This window comes from Artibeus jamaicensis, unplaced genomic scaffold (genome assembly GCF_021234435.1).
Source record: "Artibeus jamaicensis isolate MK-2021 breed Jamaican fruit bat unplaced genomic scaffold, CSHL_Jam_final contig_1417, whole genome shotgun sequence".
In the NCBI taxonomy this organism is placed as follows: Eukaryota; Metazoa; Chordata; class Mammalia; order Chiroptera; family Phyllostomidae; genus Artibeus; species Artibeus jamaicensis.
In genome coordinates this window covers 436,135-450,494 of record NW_026521282.1, presented here as the reverse complement: position 1 = coordinate 450,494, position 14,360 = coordinate 436,135, and the positions used below count along the sequence as shown (strand labels likewise).

General features: G+C 56.3%; 2 protein-coding genes across 2 annotated transcripts in view; one reads left to right on the top strand and one right to left on the bottom strand.

The window, feature by feature from the left end:
- The window catches only part of FLNA (filamin A), a 52,939-nt gene that overhangs the window by 10,836 nt on the left and 27,743 nt on the right, over window positions 1-14,360 (top strand). The gene's annotated exons all lie outside the window — the stretch shown is intronic.
- On the bottom strand, window positions 9,281-11,690 carry EMD (emerin). The gene is made up of 6 exons (XM_037148168.2): window positions 11,459-11,690; window positions 11,182-11,298; window positions 10,937-11,014; window positions 10,600-10,733; window positions 10,106-10,152; window positions 9,281-10,021 (listed from the first exon to the last, which is right to left on the bottom strand). The coding sequence occupies exons 1-6, from the start codon at window positions 11,538-11,540 to the stop codon at window positions 9,691-9,693; spliced, it is 789 nt and encodes a 262-aa protein (XP_037004063.2). The 5' UTR covers window positions 11,541-11,690; the 3' UTR covers window positions 9,281-9,690.

Genomic DNA, 14,360 nt, shown 5'->3' with positions numbered 1-14,360 from the left:
TGACTCTTGTGTGCCCCCCCACCCGGGACTTGGCCTACAACCCAGGCCTGTGCCCTGACTGGGAATCAAACCAGCTACCCTTTGGTTCGCAGGCCGACACTCAATCCACTGAGCCACACCAGCCAGATCTAGAGCCTTCCTCTTTTCTCTTTTTCTTTCTTTCCTTTCTTTCTTTCTTTCTTTCTTTCTTTCTTTCTTTCTTTCTTTCTTTCTTTCTTTCTTTCTTTCTTTCTTTCTTTCTTTCTTTCTTATCTCTCTCTCTTTCTTTCTCTTTCTTTCTTTCTTTCTTTCTTTCTTTCTTTCTTTCTTTCTTTACTTGTGAAGTCCTCACCTGAAGATATGTTTATTGATTTTTTAAAATATATTTTATTGATTATGCCATTACAGTTGTCCCAATTCCCCCCTTCATTCCCCTCCACTCTGCATACCCCCTACTCCACCATTCCCCCCTTTAGTTTATGACCATGTGTCACAAGTTCTTTAGATTTTGTATTTCCCATACTATTCTTGCCCTCCCCTATCTATTTTCTACCTACCATCTATGCTACTTATTTTCTGTACCTTCTCCCCCCTTCTCCTTCTCCCACTCCCCTGTTGCTAACCCTCCATGTGATCTCTATATCTGTGGTTCCACTCCTGATCTACCTGTTTGCTTAGTTTGCTTTTGTTTTAGGTGTGGTTGTTAATAACTGTGAGTTGGCTGTCCTTTCACTGTTCATCTTTTTTATCTTCTTTTTCTTTTTTAATTTTTATTTTATTGATTATGCCATTACAGTTGTTCTATTTCCCCCCTTCATTCCCCTCCACCCTGCACCCCCCCCCCCCACCATTCCCCCCCTTTAGTTTATGACCATGTGTCTCAAGTTCTTTGGATTCTATATTTCCCATACTATTCTTGCCCTACCCCCATCTATTTTCTACCTACTGTCTATGCTACTTATTTTCTGTACCTTCTCCCCGCTTCTCCTCCTCCCACTCCCCTGTTGTTAACCCTCCATGAGATCTTCATTTCTATGGTTCCGCTCCTGATCTAGCTGTCCTCTTAGTTTGCTTTTGTTTTAGGTGTGGTTGTTACTAACTGTGAGTTTGCTGTCCTTTCACTGTTCATCTTTTTTATCTTCTTTTTCTTAGATAAGTCCCTTTAACATTTTATATAATAAGGCCATGGCGATGATGAACTCCTTGAATTTGATCTTATCTGAGAAGCACTTTATCTGCCCTTCCATTCTAAATGAAAGCTTTGCTGGATAGAGCAATCTTGGATGGAGGTCTTTGGATTTCATGACTTGGAATACTTCTTTCCAGCCCCTTCTTGCCTGTAAGGTCTCTTTTGAGAAATCCGCTGACAGTCTGATGGGAACTCCTTTGTAGGTGACTGTCCCCTTATCTCTTGCTGCTTCTAGAATCTCTTTTTCATTTTAATCTTGGCTAATGTACTTATGATGTGCCTTGGTGTGCTCCTTCTTGGGTCCAACTTCTTTGGGACTCTCTGAGCTTCCTGGATTTCCTGGAAGTCTATTTCCTTTGCCAGATTGGAGAAGTTCTCCTTTATTATTTGTTCAAATAAGTTTTCCACTTGTTGCTCTTCCTCTTCCCCTTCCGGTCCCCCTATGATTTGGATGTTGGAACGTTTAAAGATGTCCTGGAGGTTCCTAAGCCTCTCCTCATTTATTTTAAGGATTTATTTATCTTTAGAGGGGAAGGGAAGGAGAGAGGGAGAGAAACATCAATGTATGGTTGCCTCTCATACGACCCCTGCTGGGAACTGGCCTGCAACCCAGGCATGTGCCCTGACTGGGAATCGAACCTCCATCCTCTGGTTCATAGGCCTGCGCCCAATTCACTGAGCTATACCAGCCAGGGCTGTCCTCTTTTTTAGAATTCTTGTTTCATTCTTTTCTGTTTGGTCATTTTTTCTTCCTTCTGGTCCACTCCATTGATTTGAGTCCCAGTTTCCTTTCCATCACTGTTGGTTTCCTGTGCATTTTGCTTCATTTGACTTAGTTTAGTCTTCATTTGTTCCTCTAATTTGTGGCTAAAATCAACCAGGTCTGTGAGCATCCTGATCACCAGTGTTTTGAACTGTACATCTGATAGGTTGGCTCTGTCTTGGTCGCTCAGCATTACTGACTGGGGCTTTGAGCTGTTCCTCTTGAGCAATAATGTTTTGGTCTGTTCCCACCTGCTACATATGAGGGGTGGAGCCTTAGGTGTTCAGCAGGGCCGGGCAACTCAGTCACTGGGTTGTGATACTGAATGTGGGGGCGGGGTCAGAGAGGGGCAGTGGCGGGTTTTTTTGCTCTCTCTTGGGTTTTGGTACCCTCTGCTGCTTCCTGAAAGCAAATTGGGCCCTTCTGCTGCTGGTTCCCTGGTGTGTGGGCCTGTGCCCCCTCCAGGACCCTGTGGGTCTCTCCAATGAATTCCCTATGAGCCTAGGAGCCTCTCCTGGCACCTCGACCCCCGAAAGTTTTTTCAATTGGTGCTTTTAGGCTTTAATTCCCGGCACTGGGGTCCTGGTTCGTGTGGTCTGTCTCACTGCTCGTGTTTTGGCCTGGTTTATCTGTGCGCAAATATGTGACGTGGTCAGCCAGCCGCCTTGGGCCATCACTGGGTCCGCCCGTGGCCACCCCACACCTGCGCACCTGTGGGTCCAGCCGCTTCCCCCCACCGCCCCCACCACACACCCCCACTCCACCAGCTGCTGACTCCGCCCCCCCTTACTGGTCTGGCTGAATGGTTCGTTGTTGTCGGACTCCATATAGTTCAATTTTCTGTGGTTTGGCTGCATTTTTGTTGCTAAAACTTCATTGTTTTTAAACTTGGTTATGCGAGAAGGTACAGTGTTTCCACCTGCACTTCCATCTTGGCTGGATGTCTATTGATTTTTTAAAAGATTTCATTTCTTTTAGAGTGAGGAGAGGGAAGGGAGAAAGAGAGGGGGAGAAACATCGATGTGTGCGAGATACGTGGATCAGTTGCCTTTCCCACAACCCAACTGGGGGCGTGGCCCACGACCCAGGCATGTGCCCTGACTGGGAATTGAATTGCCGACCTTTCATTCTCAGGCTGACACTCAATCCACTGAGCCACACCAGCCAGGGCTGTTTATTAAAGAGGCAGAGAGAGAGAATTAGAGAGCGAGAGAGAAACATCGATTGCCGTTCCAGACATGCAGGCACCCATGGGTTGAAACCCGCATATGCTACTACTGGGGACCCAACCTGCAACCTTGGTGAGTGGGCACGATGCTCCAACCAACTAAGCCAACCGGCCGGGGCCCTTCTCCACTTCTCCCACTAGTGTGTTAGTTCCCTGTTGCTGCATGAAAACTGCCCCAAATGTAGCGCCCTGGTGCAACTGACACTTGGGACCTCCCAGGGCAGCTTCAGGGCTTGGCTGGAAGTTCTGCCTCAGGATCTTTCACAGGCCACAGACCAGGCATCAGCTGGGCTGCAGCCCTCTGCTCTACCTAGTGGGGGAGCTCTCTCCTGGATGTGACAGGGGTCTCAGTGCCCCCCCCCACCGCCCCCCGCCATGGGCCTGTCTGTAGGGCTGACAGGCAGGGCTCTCCCAGAGCCAGGGGAGAGGCTGAGCAGCCCCCAGATGGAAGCCAGTCTCTTTATGACTTTATCTCTCAGCTATGTGCCCTCACCTCTGCCATTTGTTTATGGGTCACACAGGTGAACCCTGAACTCTGCTGGAGGGAACAAGGACACCTGCTAGGGTGAGGGCTGTTCTGTTCATGGCAAATGACAAGGCTCCGAGGAGCATCCTGGCTGCTGCATCTGGGTGTCCAGGGGCAAGGACTCCTGGTGCCTCATGGAACAGGCCCCTCAAGAACAGGTCCCTTGTGGATGTGTGGTGGCGAGTTCTAGCCTCTGCACCAAGACAGGCGGGGCCTGTGTTTGTCAGGCCAGAGTGGCTCTTTGTCTTTAAGCACTGTAAGCACTGTAACCCAATCCCACAAGAAGCCAGAGGAGAGAAGGCTGTGTGTCAGAGCCCCCATGTGCCCATGGCGTGCGCTCTCTGCCCTTTGCGGGGGAGTCTGCAGCCCTGGTGGCAGCCCCAGGCCCAGGGGCAGGAAGCTCCTTCTCTTCACAGCAGCTCTTGCCAGCGCCCTGTCAGTCCCCGCCCAGCAGCTCAGTCTTGCCTGGACACTTCTTCCCCAGGGACACAGGCAGCTGCCCTGCCTGAGGCAGGGGCGACCTCTCCCTGCACACAGGCTTCTCCCCACTGCCCTCCCCTCCAGCCTTCCACCCTGCAGCCTCGAAGTGCGTGGGGGCAGGAAACGGTGAGGCGCAGCCACATTATGGAGGTGCATGCTGGCAAGCTGCTTTTCTGCAATGGGGGGACCGGGTAGCCCTGGGCTGGGTGCTGGTAGCTGGGTGTGGTGGTGGCAGGTGCCAGCCTGGCAGGGGGGCAGCGGAGTGACCCCTTGTTCAGGCAGGAGCTCCCACTGTGGCTGAAGGAGGCCCTTTGCGTGTCGTTGCCCTGGAAACACACCTGCCCTTCCCTGGCTGGGGATGAGAGCTGACTTCCCCAATGACTTGCTTGGTGGCTCTGAATTTGTCACTCGGTTTCTGTGGGCAGCAAGGCTTCTCTTGTTGGCTCTTGCTGCTGGGCAACACAGGCCCTTGGCAACGGCTCCTGGCACCATCCGGGGCTGCTGTGCGTTTTTTGAACCCAAACACAGTGAGTTTTCGGGGGGGGGGAGTGATGGCGGGGCTCTCTGCTTCCCAGGAGCAGAAGCAGAGAAGAAGGTGATGCTCGCTGGCCTTGCCTCGGGGATGCTGGTTCTGACTCCGGGGGACGATCAGCCCGGCTGTGGTGACACAGGTCCTGGGGCTCCCCTGGAGATGCTGGGGCCTGGGCGGCCCCACGCCACTGTGCTGGGCCATGTGCCCTGACTGCACCGTCCCGCAGCCCGTGCCAAAGCTGAGCCACCTTCCTGACCCTCAGCCCTGGGCAGGAGGGACAGTGAGGGGGGCCCACGTGCCCTGCAGTCTTCCCTTGGGGGGCCGCCTGCCCACAAAGGCCGTGGAGGGCTGGACAGGCACTGGGTCCTCCCTCAGCCAGCTGTGCATGGCACCCTGCCCTGGGGGAGCTGCTCCTGGTGGCCTGCTCTGAGGATGGGCACAGTCACAGCATCAGCCCGACCCTGTCCCCACCCACTGTCAGTGACCATTTGCGTCCTTCACCCTCTGCCTGAGGACCTGAGTCCACTCCCCGTGGGCATGGGCAGTCAGTGCCGGGCCTGTCTGTGGCGGCTGTGCCGACCCACAGGCAACCAACCTCTCCCCGCCCCCTGCTCGGCGGTTTTGTCAGCCCTGCTGCCCTGGAGGCAGCCTGGCTGGGCTCAGGGGGACCTCCCGTGACAGCTGTGGTGGGTCACAGGGGTGGCTGAAACCAGCCTGACCTCAAGCAGCACAGTGTCCTCTCTTCAGGGAATGCCCTCCCTGGAGACGCCTTGGGCCTGAGGAGCAGCCTGCTGTATGTGACAGGCCCTGCCCTGTCGGGGACCCGTGTGCAGCCGCGATGGGCCCGGGGCCCTGCAATGGGATGAGACCGTCCTGAGCCGTCCGTCTCTGAGTGCACAGGATGGCCCGGGGCCGGCACCCAGCACCCTGCACACTCACTGACCCTGACTTGGAGGTCACCCCTCTTCAGCCCACTGGCTCCATCAAGGTTCCCAGGGGGCTGCCCTGGAGCACCCTGGCCCCGTGCTTGGAATGGGTGAGGATGCCTGTGCCGGGGGAGCCTGAGGGGACCCCAAGGGTCCCCAGACCAGTGTTGCCCTTGTTGACCTGCTGAGGCTCCCTCACTGTCAGGAAGGGGGCGGTGGCCCAGCCCTGGGGGTCCACCGCTCCTCCCCCCTCCTGGGTCCCTCCCAGCCTCTTGGGGAGACAGGCGTGGAGGCGGCCTTGGGGTGAGGGCGGTCAGCCTGGCTGTCCCCTGCTGCCGTGGGAGGCTCCCAGCAGGCTGACCAGCCCCCTCCTCTCCTGACTCTGTGGTGAGCTGGGTGAGCCGGGGGGGCACATGGCAGGGACCGCTCCTCTGCTCCTGGCACCTATTGGCGAGCAGGGCTCGGCCATGGGGACTGGTGGCCTGGGTGACCACGTAGCTGCCTGGGCCTGCGTGGTCTCTGGGGAGGGGACAGGGACTCCTGGTTAGCTCAGCTCAGCTGTGGGGCCATCTCCGAGCAGGCATTTGGGAGAGTAAGGGAAGCGGGGCTGTCTCCCCTCAGAGGGGCCTGCCCAGGGAGGGGCAGGAGGCTCTGGTGACTCAGGGGAGCGAGGGGCACTCCTCGTGTGCAGCATCCTGGGTGCCCGGTGGGCCGAGGGGAGGAGGGGTGCCTTGGGGAATGTCTGTCTGCCCACTGGTGCCGACCTCTTGCCTCCTGGCCCCTCTCCAGCTGGGTCGCTTCTAGAAGCCTCCCGAGTACACCTGCCCCGTCCACTCCTGGCCTTTGGTGATAGTGGGGGAGTGAAGTGGTGGGCCAGGGAATTTTATTCTGCTATGTCCTGAGCCCCCGGGGTGGACTGCAGACTGGCCACCAAAAGCCCAGGGCAGCAGTCCAGCCCCAGGTGCAGAAGCAGCAAGGACCCAGCACCACTTTCCAGTTAAGTTTCTCCAAGCCCCTAGTAGTCCAGCCTCTTGGAAGCATAGGATGTGTATCCCTTGGGCTGTCCTCTTGGAGGCTGCCTGCTTGGTGCCAAGATCTAACCGGCTCCGGAGGCACTGTCTCTAGCTCAACAGTTGCTGTTGAGCAGCATGTTGGTCAAGGCAGGGACACCTGTGGGCCTGTGCAGTGCTGTCCCCCGCTTCTCCTGGATCTGTCAGGGGGGCTGATTTCATGGGGGAGGTCAGGAGTGGGATTTCAGAGCTTCACTCTTTGTCCCTTTGTCCCCCCAGTAGGGCACTCCTCTCTATACCCCTCACCCCCAGGGTGCATCTCACCTCCCCCTACCGCCACCCACAGTGCTGTCTGTGTCCAACACCCCAACAGCACCTGTTGGGCCAGTGGAAGCAGAGCCATGAGCTGTTAACCTACAAGCAGCTGTTGCCACTGCCGTGTCCCCAGCAGTGCTGGCGCCCTTGGAAGGGAAGCAGGGAGTGGACATTGGCCTGCATCCTGGGGGGTAGGAGTGCTGGAGCCCTCGGTTGCTGTGTATGGGGGAACTGAGAGCCCTAGAGGGCTTTTGGGAGGGTGGTCCCCTTGGAGTTCTCAAGGAAGGGGAGTAGTCCCAGAACCCTGGAATACACTGGGTGGAGACCTTCAAACCTGGAGGTTTTTGGGGGGGCCCAGGGAGCCCTGGAAAACTTTTGGGTTGGGGTGCCCAGGGCACTAGGGAGCTCTCAGGTGCCCTTATGGGTCTCTAGAGCTCTAGGGATTGGATATGAAGAGTGGGAATGGGGGTGCACAGAGCCCTTGGGATCACTGGAGGGTACAAGAGCATTCAGGGTCCCATGAAGCCCTGACTAGTGAGACCAGGCCTGCAGGGATGTCCTAGGGGCGTCCAGACACCTCAGGAGCTATTGGGACTTCTAGGGATGGGCGTGTTCTCAGAGCTTTGGGGAGGGAGGCTCAAAGCCCCTTGGCTGGGAGCCCCAGCAATCCTCCATCTGGCACTTGGTGATGAATGAATGTGGTTGCTGTTGGGGAATGAATGAATGAAAAGGGGGTGACTACATCATAAGAGTATTGCTGCTTTTCTTATGCAGATGTCACATTGGCTGCCAAGCACACTTATCTAGCCTCCCCCTTTTTCCTGAAACAGATGGAGGACCAGACTTAGGGAAATGAATCTACCCAGAAGCCATGCCATCTCTCTTCCCTTCCTTGGGATGCTCCAAGCCCACGCCCCTTCCTCTCGTGCTGTCCTTTTTCTCCACCCCAGCTACTCTAGAGCTTTGGCACGTCATCCTTGCCACTTCCCCAGGCCCCACCTGGGGATTGCTAGGCTCCACCTACCTCTCCAGTGCAACAGCAGTCCCGAGCAGTGCTTGTGGGGGCTCCCCCCTGAACATACTTGATTTGGGATCCGTTGCTGAAACAAGCTGTGTCACTGTGCCCCTCTGGGGTCCTGGTTCAGCCTACTTGTTCTGCCTGTCGCCCCTCATACATGCTCACTGACCTGAGCATCAGTGATGAGGCAGCATTCCCTGACCCTGACCCCGCCCCCCATGGAGCATGTCGGTCTCAGCCCTCGCACTAGGATGGTGAGGGGCAGAGTTTGGAGGTCTGGGGAGTCCATGCCACAGGTGGCAGCAGCTTGCAGCAAACAAAGGAGGCTGTGGCTGTGGGAGTGGTGAGACAAATAAAACCAATTCATTTCTCTCATTCCTTTGTACACTTTAAATGCACAAAAAGCACGTGTTACTTTCAGGAAAACATAAAACAAATGTGGGGTGAGACTAGGACGCAGCAAGGAGAAACTGCCAGGAGCTGTGCATAGGGAGGTCCCAGACCCAGCCCTGGCCCAAGCTGGCCATGTAGCCACACACAGCAGAGAGCCTCCAAGGCTCAGCAGCCTACGGGTGGCACATGCTGGTGCTGCATGGGCACTGTGCCAGCCGGGAAGCTGGGGCCTACTTAGTCCTACCACCTGTAGCAAGGAGCCAGTCAGAGGCGAGATGGATTGATGCCAGGGCGCCGCCTGTCCAGGAAGCCCTGGCCTTACCTGTGCTTGCCATCTGCCTGATTGGAGCAGATGATGGCTGCTCCCTGCTTTCCCAACCTTTGCTGGCAGCGTACCAAGAGAATGCACAGCCTCACATGGCATTCTACCCTGTTTCCTTAGTGTGTACTTTTAAACACGTATGTAAAATTTGAACACTATGAAATACCCACAACAGAAAAAACTGAAGATAAACAAGAATATACTCAGCTAAAGGGGCGTTTCAGAGTCCTGGGAGCCTTCCCCACATCATTAAATTAGCAGTTTTCCAGAAGGCCCACTGAGCACAGCTGCCCTTAGATGGCATCAGCTCTTCCTGGTTCAAACATCCGCGGCTAGCATTGTGCTTGCAGCCTCACCTGCACTTCCAACTGGGCTTGCCACACTCTGTGGTTCTGTAGTCATTTTCATAAGTAGTTGTAAGAAATCTGGGAGTGGACCCCACAAGCAAAGCACAAACCTATCTGTGGGTAGAATATGATCCATACCCCCAAGCCCAAAGCAAAAAAGGGAGAACAAAGCCAGGTAACCCTGGAGACCCATGGCGGACGCCCCAAGCACAGGAGCCCAACCCCACCCTGAGCAGAAAGAGAGCCAAGTCGTTAAAAATAAACAGTCTTTTTATTGTGTGTCCACGAAAACAAGAAGTCAGGGTGGCCTTTGGTTAATCCCCACAACAGGATGACAAGAACAGGAGGCATGCAGTGACAACAACTATGTTCTCCTCTCCAGAAGGGTCTTGCCCCCCTGGGTCCTAAGGATCAGAGGCAAGCAGGGTCAGGAGACTCCAGAGGAAGGCCCGCCCAGGTCCACCATGCTATGGAGGGCCTGGGTCTGCTGTCTCCCTGGCAGGACAAGGCAGGGGGAGCAAGCACTACCCCAGGCCAGGCCCAGCACCCCTAAACTAGAACACACAGAAAAAAAAACAACCCACCCCCCTCCCCAAGCAAACACTGCTAAGGCAATTGGCCAGAACTTCCAAGAGCAGCTGGCCACGAAACCGGACAGACCCTCAGGGCTCCGTCCAGAAGGGGTTGCTATCCTCGGCCTGCATGGAGTAGTACACTAAGAGCAGAAAGGCAGCAAATCCCAGGAAAAGGAGCAGCTGGCCCCAGAGTGGGACTTGGCGGTCTTGGCCCAGACCAGCCCCAGGGGCCTGCTTTTCTGGCCGGATGGCACGGCGGGTGAGCCACGATGGGGGGGAAGATGAAGACGAGGACACAGGAGCGGTGGAGGATGTGGGATAATAGGACAGGCCCAGGGAGCTTCTGGAAACATTGGAAACTGGGCGGTAGTGTGCGATGCTCTGGTAGGCACTGTCCCGGCCATACATAGGGCGTTCCCTGAGGCAAAGAAAGGAGCAGATGAACCTTGAGGGCCTGGGCCCAGGATCAGTCCTGGTTCCTGGCCCTCCCCACCACACTCACCCATCCTTGCTCTCCTCTTCGGAAGAGAAAAGACTATCATCGTGCACCTAAAGAAGAGAATCAAGGTGAAGAGACTAACTGGCTGGATCAGCATGGTCCTCAGTCCAAACTGCCCTGACCGGCTTATCCTGACCCCTGTTTAAAGGTCAGGGCCCTGCCCTGCTCCAGAACCCTTTTTGAATTCCTGGCCTTATCTATGTGGGGCTTTGCCACTTGCTCAGTAACTGTCCTGGCTGCCTGCAGCCCACCTTTTGCTCCAGGAATCTCAAAAATAGCTCAAACCAGCCTCCCAGACCAGGATTCAGAGTGTGCTCCGTGTGTTCTAGTCAAACAGTCCTGACACACCCCTGACCAGGCAGGTATCGGGTCACCACATTTCTTCCTGGAGGCTTGAGAGCAACCAGTTGTACCCAGGGGCTCCCCTGATTTATTCAAACCCAGCTATGACCCTCTGAGGTTGTACCCAAGCACAGGGTGCCCGAAAGCTTGCTCACCTGGTGGTGAAAGGTGTCAGCATCTGAGAGTGAAGCCCCGTGCTGGCGGAAGCCCTTGGATGTGCCCCCGAACTCAGGCTCCCCATAAGTTCTGGTGCTCAGGTAACTCTCCTCATAGTAGTCATCATTATAGCCTTGGGAGGGGGGGACAGCAGTAATAGAGAGGGCAGTGGTGTCCCCCACCTGGCCCAATGACCCTAATTCAAATCCCATTTGGGGCCTGTGACAGTCTCTCCCCTCCAGGACTGCTGAGGGACAGTGGGGATTGAGGTCTCAGGTTCTCCCTGACACTGAGGTCCCTGAGGGAGTGTCTCGGCCCACCCCACCGATGCCTTACCCTTGCTCTGGTAAAGTAAGGCGTCCTCCTTCTTGGGCAGATCGTACATATCCGAGTCCACCGATGCTGAATCTAAGTCTGAATGGCAGGGGGTGGAGTGGGAAGCAGGACCATTTGTCCCCAAGCTCCCTTCCCCGTGTCCCTCCTGGCTAGCGCCCCTGCCACACCCGTGTGACCCAATCCTCCCTATAGCCCAAACCCAGTCCCCACGGACAGCAGGTGGGGCTCTGGGGTGGGGGCCTCACCGGAGAACCGAAAGGAGAAAGAGGATGTGGACGACGAGTTCGAGTTTGAGGGCGAGAGCCTCCGCCTCTGGGTCTCGTACTCGAAGATTTTCTTTTCATAGAGCTTGCGAGTGGAGCCTGGCCAGACACAGGGCAAGGGGGGGGGGGTCAGGGGCGCGGGGTGGTCACGAACGTGGGCCTGGAGCTTGAGGGGGGAGTCCCGGGAGGGGGCTAGGGCCCGGAGGGGGGGGAAGCGCCGGGACGAGCGCGAGGAGGGGGCCCACCCGCTGCCGCGTACCCACAACAGGTCCGTGCGGGATGTTGTACTGGCGCAGCACGGCAGCCAGCTCAGCGTCCGACAGGACCGCGTAGTCGTCCATAGCTGGCAGCAGAAGCCTGCGGGCAGCCCGGGCCTGGCAACACAGGCCTAGCTACCGCTCCTTCGAAGCGCGCCTGGGACAGCTCGAGCGCCTCGGGAGCGGCAGGACCGGCGTTACGCCTGCGTCACGCTTGCATCACAACCGCGGGCTCCACGGGCTGCGCGCGCAGCGCAGGGCGGAGCCAGAACGCTGGGCAGCAGCCAGAGCAGACCGGTTTGGCTTTTGGACTGAGCGGGGCGGAGACGGTGAGCCCAGACGACACAAAAGGGCGGGATTGGCTAGAGGAGAAAGAGGGGCGGGGAGTGATCAGTAGCCAAAGCAGTGCCGACTGGTGGGACCGTGGGAGAAGGCGGGGTGCGCGCCTTGGGAAGGGGTGCGGTCGGCAAGCCAGGCGTCGTATACTGTGGGGTTTGGGCGGGACTTGGAAAGGGGTGGGGCCTGCGGTAATGGAAATGTGTAGATTCAACAGAACTAGGAGTGGGGCGGGGTATAGCGAGCCCGGACGTCACGCGCCGGTGTGTAGGAGCGAAAAGTGAAGAGTGAGGCCCCTGTGAGTGGAACCGGCAGAAACCGGCCAAGGCCTGGGAGCGGGGCGGGGCCAGCGCGCTTGGAGCCGCTTGCTCTGAGTTACGTGGGCCCGTCCCATCCCTGAAGCTCCCGCTGTCTCGGGCCCCAGAATCTGGGGCTCCCCGGCTGTACCCCGGAGGAACACCTGGGCAGTAGCTGAAAGTCAGGGCTGGATCCTAAGGATGAGCTGTGGGAGAGCGCGGGGCCCGGGCCAGGGCGCGAGGCCCCGAGTGCAGCGACCACTTGGAGCACTGGCAGAGCCTAGCCCCCAGGTTGCCCCCGTGTCTTCCCCAAGATGCCCCCTGTCCCTGGCAGGCCTTTCCACTCCACAGTGCTCTGCACGGCTCTAGCCTGTGCACCTGTGCCCTGTGGTCCCCACCGCTTCCCTCCCTCCCTGCGCTACCCTAGAGGAAATGGGGCACTGGGCCAGGAGGCTGCCAGCACTCTAGGAGCAAGCAGTCTTGGAAGGGACCGGGCATGCTAATAGGCACCGGTAGAGGGCACCATGTGATATGTGCACAGACAGCCTGGGGTTGCCATCCACCTGGGGCACTAGGGGTTTCCTCTCCTTATCCGAGTGTGATCCAAGCAGGGGGCCAGGGGTGCCCTTCCAGACCCAGAGTGGCATGGTCAGGGCTTCCAGTAAGGCTTGGCAGGCTCTGAGCACTTGGGTCTGGGTGGACTTAAGTGCCATGGCAGTGCAGGCCACCGCTCCCCCCCCCCGCAGGACAAGGGACCTAGGGACTAAGGGGGGCAAACCATAGAAGGCACCAAGGCCTGCTGAGGAGCCTGGTAAGGGCCTTCGTCAGTACAGGTCTGTCCCGTGGAGATTCTAAACAGCCAGTGGAGAGTTTGAATCCAACTGAGGTGCCCTTCCCTAGGCAGGCCCAGAACTTGGGGAGATGAGGTGCTGTCCCTGGTATCATAGATGACAACTGGTGATGGGGAGCAGAAGAGAGGAGGGATCTAGTTCAGACTCAGGCTGCCTGGTGCAGCTGGTGGGGGTCACAGACTAGTTCTCCATGAAGATTTCCTCATGGAAGGGAGAAGAGGTGGCCACACAGCGGGTGGTAAAGAGATAGGGACCTGGTTTGACCACACACAAAGACCCTAGAAGGAACTGCTGTTGGCTTGGTTTTAGAGTAAAGGCAAGGCCTGTTCTGTCTCCTGAAAGATGAGGGGGAGGTGCGTGCATCCCTGGACACTTGCATGGCTTCAGAGCAGGGAGAGAAATGGCGTTTGGGCTGTGGGCTGCTCAGAGGCTGCCTCATGGAATTTGGAATTCTGGCAAGATCCCATTCCCCAGCACCTCTCCAAGCCTTCTTTCTGCAATGTTGGCCCAGGTCCCAGAGGCTCAGTCCTCCCCGTGCCACCCCTCCCTGTATGCATCCAAGCTGTTTCCTTATGAGGTCAAGGAATTTTAGGTTTGCCTTCTCCCCAAGGAACACCCCCTCCCTGGCACCTGCCTCGGCACTCTGCCTTTTATGTCCCCCACTGTTGTCCCACTATGAAGTCCCACCACAGATGGCACCAGGAGGCTGAACTGTGATGGTCCCCAGCACCTACCCTGTGGGTTTCTGGAGCCCAAGTACAGGCCCACTGTAGTACAGATTCATCCCAGACCATCAGAAACCAGGGAGAGCCCTTGGCCATCAGAGCTGAGAGGTCCTCTGCATCACCCCTATCACAGAGAGGAGGGACCAGAGAGAGAGAGGAGACTTTCCCAAGGGCCCCGAGTACAGCAATTCATTCATGGACTGTTGCCCTAGCCAGTACCTAGTCCTCATGGCGATGGCCTGGACAGCATAGCCCAGCAAGGGTTCCAAGTCTTCATAGGGGCGGTGGGACCTCCACAGAAGTCTTCCTGGGAAGGGTGGGCAGAATTAAGGAAAAGGAGTTTCTATGGCAACAGCAGCCAGGGTGAAAGGGCTAGGAAGCCACTGAGTCCAAGGCAAGAGTAAGAAGACAGTTTCTCCTTTAAGGATGAGGAATGGCTTCTAAGAAGTATATTGTATAAACTTGTAATTCCACCCAAGTTGAAAGCTGTAAGGAAAAATAATATCAACACAAATAACATTTCTCTGGACAAAACTTAACTTTTCTTTTCAAGGATTTGTAGATCCTTTGGGTTTTACCTGGTATTTGAATGCTTTGAAACAGCACAAGTAGTAACAAAAGTCATAGGATGGTGATTATTGTGAAAATATATGTGTGGAAGATTGTCACAAGCAACGTAAAACAGTGAATGTTTAG

Coding starts and splice junctions, on each gene's coding strand:
- EMD (XM_037148168.2), bottom strand. CDS start 11,540: ATGGACGACTACGCGGTCCTGTCGGACGCTGAGCTGGCTGCCGTGCTG. Junction 11,015..11,181: donor TTTCTCCTTTCGGTTCTCCG/GTGAGGCCCCCA, acceptor CCTGCCATTCAG/ACTTAGATTCAGCATCGGTG. Junction 10,734..10,936: donor CTTACTTTACCAGAGCAAGG/GTAAGGCATCGG, acceptor CCCCCTCCCAAG/GCTATAATGATGACTACTAT.